The sequence below is a fragment of the Zingiber officinale genome, chromosome 9A, assembly GCF_018446385.1.
Source record: "Zingiber officinale cultivar Zhangliang chromosome 9A, Zo_v1.1, whole genome shotgun sequence".
Classification (NCBI taxonomy): domain Eukaryota; kingdom Viridiplantae; phylum Streptophyta; class Magnoliopsida; order Zingiberales; family Zingiberaceae; genus Zingiber; species Zingiber officinale.
The window spans coordinates 46,573,207-46,580,843 of NC_056002.1; the positions used below are offsets into that span (position 1 = coordinate 46,573,207).

Below are 7,637 nucleotides of genomic sequence, written 5' to 3' on the forward strand. Positions count from 1 at the left end.
CACTCTGCCCCCATGAAGAGTAGCCATCTGATGGACATAGATCGGCTGAGCAGCTCTCCCGCTCGGCACTCTCCCGTTTGGACCAGTAACAGACAAAGGGAGTAGCTGAGAATATCTTCCTAAGAACCAGTGTCGCCGACAGGCGGCATGGCTGCCGGCATGGTCAGACAGAGAATCGTACGGTGGAAGCTTCCACTGTCACGTCAGGGATATGCTCGGGCTGTTAAGGTATAGCGCCAGACATGCTTTTTTAACATGTCCTTTCAAGGCATGCCTTGGGAAGCATGTACGCATCTTTTGAGAGCCCTATATAAGGACCTCAGAGGCTTCGACGGAGGTATGCTCATTCTATTGTAGCTACAGTTACGCTGTCACTTTCATTTCTTTGCTTGCTTGCTGCTTCACCGGAGATCTGACTTGAGCGTCGGAGGGTCATCGCCAAGGAACCACTCCCTGACTCGGCACTAACGCTTTTGTGCTTGCAGGCTAGTCTCGTTGGAGGTCCATGTACGATCAACAGGAGCACTACATCCCCAGTATTCGTCATCTCGACTTTCAGACATAAGCAGTTTCATTGATTATTGTTGTTATTGATATGTAGATCTAAAATATTCAAAATTGAAAGAAAAAAAAAAAAAGAGAGAAGACATTGTATGAGTCGAGGATCCAAGAAAATGTAGAGGAGTATTTGATTTAGACTACTTTAAATCCATTGTAATTTTTATTTAAAACTACTGCATAAATCTAAATGAGTCTAAATCGAAAAAAAACATTATATGAATTTAGAGGGTCAAGAGAAATGAAAAGACTGTTTATTGATGGTGTATCTTCATATAACAACAGTCTCCTATCTGCCAAGTCTTTCGTGCAAAAATATATTTTCATCTAATATTTCACTACTAGGGAAGAAATGCTATGTTGTCATTCTGTGAAATATCAAAAATGGGCGGGTGATAAAATGTTTTCAAAATTAATTCTCAAAATTAATTCTCAAAATTTCAGGGGTAGTTTTAGAAAATGTGAATTTGGAGGATGAAAATTTTCTTTTTCTCCTCTTAAAAAAAAAAAAAAAAATCGGACCGGGTTCGGCGAGTACACCGGCCTGGACCCGATTTAAATACGGAAATCCCAATCGTCCTGCGGGATTTCTTGTCCGCGAGCGCAATGGCATCCGGGTCGGGAACGTGGAGCGCGGAGGCGGAAGTGGACGAATCGCTGCTGGCGGCCACGACGGACGTGGATCTGCTCAAGCGGGCATGGCGGAACGAGAAGGCGGCTCCCGAGATCCTCCAGTTCGAGGCCTCCCTCGTCCTCCGCATCCGGGAGCAAATCAAGCTGATAGTGAGTGATTTATTTACCGGCGAAGTAATCAATGGCTAATCTTCTGTAATAGATCTGATGCGATGTTCTGGTTTCGTTTTAGTTAATGGATGGAGTGAAAGCTCAAAATACTGGAGAACGAGAATTTAATTTCTGAGTAGATGTTGGAAAACTCTTTTCCTTTACCAAATGCAGTATGATAGGGTTTAATTTTTCGTGCCAGATTTATCTCTGGAGCACTTAAGAACTTTACGTGTTTCTATAGAATCATGGTGGTCCTAGTCTAATATATTTTAACTGGATTTGTTTATGAAGAAATCACTCTGGATTTCTCCTACAATAAATACAACATCTATCCAAAATTAGGCAAACACAGGACTCCCTTATTCAGTTTTCGCCTTTGTAGGAAATCATAGTGTTTCATCAAGAATCTGAGTAACTAACTGGATAACACTTTTCCAGAGTGCAGGAAATATAATCTTATTATTTAGATTCACTTTCAGGTTAAATTGGAAGCATGTAATTACTCTTCTCTGAGAATTTGGTAAATCGTCTGAGCTGATAATATGATATTTGGAAGGATCAATAAAAATTATGAATGATTATGGATGATTATTCTCTTTCATTTTATTATGAGCTGCTTGATTAATAATGGAAATGTGTTGAAATTGAATTTATAGTGCTTAGTCCTTCAGGTACAATCACGTTAATAAGCATGGCTAAAAGTATACTGTTAAGTAACGTATCTTAGTTTTTATTATACCACTTTTAATTTCAATATCATGGACTGTGTAACTTTATCCTAGGAAGAAACTGTGGAGGAATTTGTGGATAATGGTGTTGATGATCTCATTGTTTCTCTTTACCAAATGGATTTGGATCGCAGTTTATTTCTTCTGAGATCATATCTTCGGATTCGTCTACAAAAGGTAATCACCACTTCAGATATTCATGAAAATTTACAGCAAAATGTTTTATTCAAAATGCTTTCTAAAGAAAAACAAATACAGATTGAGAAGTACATGATCCACATATCAAAGACTGACCTCTGGAACAAACTGTCTGAGCAAGAGCAGAAGTTCACAAAAAGGTATGAGTAAAGCTTTTTTTTCAAAAGAAGAAATACCCTGTTTATGTTTTTGGTTTGGTGATTTTACATGGTGATGCATTTTGAAGGTGCATAGATATAATGGAGAAGCATCTTAACGAATCAGTGTTAGAAAGGTTGCCTTATGGATACCAGTCCATTCTGAAACAATCCATCTCAAGTGATGAAGATGACATGGGTATAATGTTGTATTTAGTTCTACTTCTTCAATTTTTTACTCTTGCAACCTACTTCTTTGTGCTCAGGTTGAGGATATGTTAGGAGTTAAGTATTCTTTTATTGATTTTCAAACAATAATTGGGATTGTTTGATCTTTTGTCTAATGGTTCACCATCATGACTAGTTCCTATGCTGGTGCCGAAATCATTTCATATTCCATATACTCCTAGAAACCACTGATTCTTTCCAAGGACTAGTACTAAGATGGTCATATGATTCATGCTGTGGTAACAGTATTTTCCTAAAGAAATTCATCATTCCATCATTCATGAAAAAGCTAGATTTCTATATTCATGCCTCGGGTCTTGACTTGTGAACTGCTGCTTCTATTGGCCAGTCAAGGACCCCATAATTCAGCCTGATTCTGACTTAAGGGGATTTCTATAGAGAAAAGAATATTATATTTGATTAATTAACACATAGCCTAATTGATTGTATGAAACTAAATAATTTATTCTTACACTTCCCTTCAAGTTGGTGCATGATAACAATCATGCTAGACTTGTTACACAAAACAAAAGAGTCCCATAAAATTATTTGTATGGATTGAAGTCAGCAAATTGATTTGTGTTTTTATTCCACACAGTTGTAGGTTGCTATAATGTATTTTACATTGTATGATTTGCGTATTTATTTTATCAGGAATTATTAGTTGGATAAATTGATTAGTATACTTTCTTATAGATATGTTAAGTATTTTTGTCAATATAAATAATTTTTTATTATGGAGCACATATGCCCTTGCATACAACATAGGCTTTATGCAATGGGTCAAATTTCATATCAGTTACAAACACTTTCTAAAACCTTACTAAGGTTATTATAGGAAAAGATTTTGCTCTTGTAAAGGTTTCAAACATGAATGAAATTTTAAATTAAGAAAGAGTAAAATTTTAGCATCTTCTTGATGAGATAAATTAACTTGCAATAAATGAAAGGAAAATTGGTGATATCAGGGTTCCAACATCTACTCTTTGAAGTGATAAAAGGAACAAACTATCGAGAGAGTAATGTAAATACGGTTATCTAATTCTATCAAAATAGGAGATGTATAAAGAGAGAGGAATGTTCTCACAACTACTTGAGTGAGGAGAAAGAGAAGATATTGGAAGTGAAAGAGAACAACTAATCTCCTTTCTTAATATAAATAAATTGAAAGATGTATGAAAATGGAATTTGTTGATGATATTAGGAGCATGGTGGTGCTTTCAACATGAGGCCAAGTGGGGAAAGGAAGGATAGTGAAACATGATTTGCAAGGTATTGACAATTACAAATTTAACATTTTTTAGGTGCTCTCCTAGTAGAAATAAAATTGGTCATTTTAAAAGTTGGTTATATTTTTTGAGATAAAATAGCCTTTAGATGACTTGATCTTATTTCAAGTCCAGAAATGAGGTTAAGATCCGATATTTTATATTATCTTCTAATTTAATAATATTTTTCCTCTTCAGAAAGCTAAGCTATTTGAATCTTTTTTATGTGATTTTCTCACGTCACATCAAATTATATTGGTGTTGGAATTCCATGGTTCCTTGGTGAGCCAACCCCCTCCAATGCCAGATTTGTGTTTTGTTCTACCAAGGCACCTTATGTTCCTCCCATGAACACAAACTTGATCAGAATCTCACCCATAAGTTATCCTATTTGATTCCTTTCCTTTCAACATGTTTTGCTCCTGCTTGTGACTCAAGCCTAGCAGCCTTGAGCTTGTTTTTCGATCATTACTTTGCCACACTGCTATCACCCCCCTAATTAAATTATATTGTCATCCATCATCTTTATTTTATTTTGTTAATATGTTTATGAGTGGTAATACTATTGTTATCATCGATTCATTCATTGAACATTTGTCTTAGTTTTAACACAACAACCTAACGCAACCCTCCTCTTTTATTCGGGCTTGGGACCGGCCATGACGGGTTTGTCATGGGTGGAGTTTGTTATCACCAATACATGAGAGATGCAAATTTTAGAAGTGAGAGTTATAGCAACTACACTCAAAGGCCGAGCTTAAATTTATGGAAATTAAAGTGGATCATACGAATAGTTTTAATGAATATTATTGTTTCTAGGCATGGAACTCTATAGATAATAGGGACACTTATCGGCCATCACATTACCCTATGTTTTGAGAAGAATTGTCATTTTTTTAAAAAAAAATGATAATATGTTTCAGATTGATTAATTGGAATCATGACATGACCTCTATTTTATGATTTGTATAAACTTATTGGAGCAGGTAAGAAATTTTAATAGTGTTAGAGCTAATTTAGATTGATATGGAAAATCACCTAATAAACATTTTCTTGAAATGAGAAGGCAGCATAGATTGGTCTTAATTTGAACATTTATGCGGGCATTGTGATCTTAACAAAGAATTTAGCTTGATTCTTTGATTTATTAGATAGACTAGAAATTCAAAGGAAATGTGTCTTATTGTGATTTAGACGTGGGCTATTTTATTTAAAGCCAAATGGATTGAATACTAACATAAGTAAGAAAATTTTAGAGAATGATTACTACTCTACATCTAGAACATCACAGACCAAAAATACAGTCTCAAGTTAAAAGGGAATAGGGAAGTAGATTATTGAAAAGGAACACCTATTTTGAAAATAACAACCAAAGCTCCTAACTTATCTAAAACTCATCAATGTGTAATTGAACTATAATAGTTAACCTTAGAAAATTAATCCTCTATTGATCTAAGCTTAGAGATCCTTTTAATGATTTAACCTTAAGAGATTCAATTGATGACTGACTATAGAATATTCCTTGATGGCTTAACCTTAAAAAAGAGTTCTGGTGACACCTCAGTGAGTGCCTTGATGTTATAATCTTCGAATAACCTCTTGTTAATTTGTCTTTTTTAAAGAATGGTCAACATGCTACTAATCAGAATATAGTCTTATAAATTAGAACACCGTTATAAATCAATTAAGACTTTAGTTGGTACATATTCATGTCTATAAAATTTGTCAGCTTAAATAGTTAATTTTCTTCTTCTTTTATCCAATAGACTAAGATTTCACTGTGCACATGAGAGAACTTTTGACAAAATGCTACTAATTAAATATAACCATACAAATTACAATGCTACCATACTATCCTAAAAGACCAAAAGAACAAATGGAACAAAATAAGAATAATCATACAAGGAAGTAAGACATCAGTTTTAAAATTTATAAAACAATTAACACTTTAGTCAGTTTATGTTTGGTTATAGTTATTCATGACCCTAAAGCTTGTTGGCCTAGAAAATTTCTTGTCTACTTTTATTCACTAGACACATATCAATACTGAAATTGTACTGAGTAATGATTAGTATAAAGTAGTCAATAATATGATAAATCGTTTCATAATTACTCCCTGAAAGCACTCATTATACCATTCATTATATGAGAAATATTAATGCCAATACTTAGTAAATTCATCAATTTCATAAACATTAACTCAATTTCAAATTACATTGTATGCTAAACAGCTGGGAGACATTTGAGTCTGTATTTTTGTATGTTGATATTGTTGTAGGAGAGCCATGTGTATTGATTTTGTTTCAAGAGAGCCACAGAGAAGGTATTTAGTTCTAGAGCAGTCGTACAATTTTCTTACTCATTGGAATGAGGCAATTGAATAGAAAGAAAACTAAAATTAGGTTCCATCATAAAAAATCAAGATGAGATAAGATACAACCATTCTTAATTAGTTAGAGAAGATGTTTGCAGAAAAAGGTGATAATAAAAATTGTCTTTTCAAGAAATGAAGAAAAGATAAAGACCCACCAATTTCACTCATTGGATTGGCCACCTATGACAAAATATTGAAGAAATCACGTTCAGTAAATTTAATTATTACAACTTATTTTTGGAAATGACAATTGGAGTCAAGCTTTCCTTGGTCGGGGAGAATGATACATCTATTGACGGGAGAATCTCGTATCCTTGGTGGGGACGATGAGTAGTTCAAAAATTAAGGATAAATTTAAACATTTCCTTTAAAATTTTAGAGTTTAAAAATTCTTTTTTTTATTTCTAAGAGATGTTAAAAGTTTATTATCTTTTTATAGATAAGAGTTTTTAGATGATTTGATTTGTGCCCATAAAGGATTAAGATCTCATGTATTAATTCAACTTCTAATTTAATAATGTATTTTCTGTTTGGTGAATTGAGTCGTTTGAATTTTTTTTTTTTTGGGCAATGTGCTTTTTCGTGTTGCATCACTGCCCTCACTACCTCCTTGTTCATCATCTTGTGTTTTTCACCCTATTCCTGATATTTGATTTTGGACCATAGAAAGAGTTACTTCCATAGCCTCAAGTATAAGAACTCATTGTGTTTTTCTTTTTATTTATTATAATTGTTATATATATACATATAAGCACATGAGTTTAAAATCCATATTGATCAATTTTGTCTTCCTAACCATTTCTAAATCAATTTTTCATCTGAAATATTTAGTTCCCCAGCCCCAGCTAGATACCTTCGTCTTTTGCAAGACCAAGGATGCAGTTGGAGCTTTTCAGCTGGATGACGTGTAATTATCTAAGACAGCCTTCATTCTTTGTTTTTCTCATATGCTTATCTTGTGCTCATTTTTTACTTTATTTACTGTAGCGGGGATGAGATTATTGACTTGGTTGCTGATGACTTAAATGTCGTCCGTTATAAATCAATAAAAGGTCTAGTGGAGGCTGGCCAAATTGATCTTGTGTGACTCAAGTCTCATGGAAAATAGTGGGGAAGAATTACCTTCTTTGCATGGGAGTTGCTCAAGGATCTGGTAAGAGGCTTACTTTTGTATGTTGTTTGCTGCCTTTAGATTTTTAAGATAATCTAACATTTGTCTTTTGTCGTTTATGAACCTCACATTCTGTGCATTGGTGTCTTGATTGGGAAAAATCATGAGTATTAGACTTGTTTAATTTGTGTTGATATAACATCCTGTAGACTTTGGTTTGATTAGAGTCGTGATTAAAGTTTAGCGATA

General features: G+C 34.0%; 1 protein-coding gene across 1 annotated transcript; it reads left to right on the forward strand.

The window, feature by feature from the left end:
* Positions 1-1,143: 1,143 nt before the first annotated feature.
* LOC122021318 (DNA replication complex GINS protein SLD5-like) lies at positions 1,144-7,637 on the forward strand. The gene is made up of 6 exons (XM_042579434.1): positions 1,144-1,341; positions 2,127-2,249; positions 2,331-2,410; positions 2,497-2,606; positions 7,109-7,184; positions 7,265-7,637. Exons 1-6 carry the CDS (start codon positions 1,165-1,167, stop codon positions 7,362-7,364), a joined length of 666 nt encoding a protein of 221 aa, XP_042435368.1. The 5' UTR covers positions 1,144-1,164; the 3' UTR covers positions 7,365-7,637.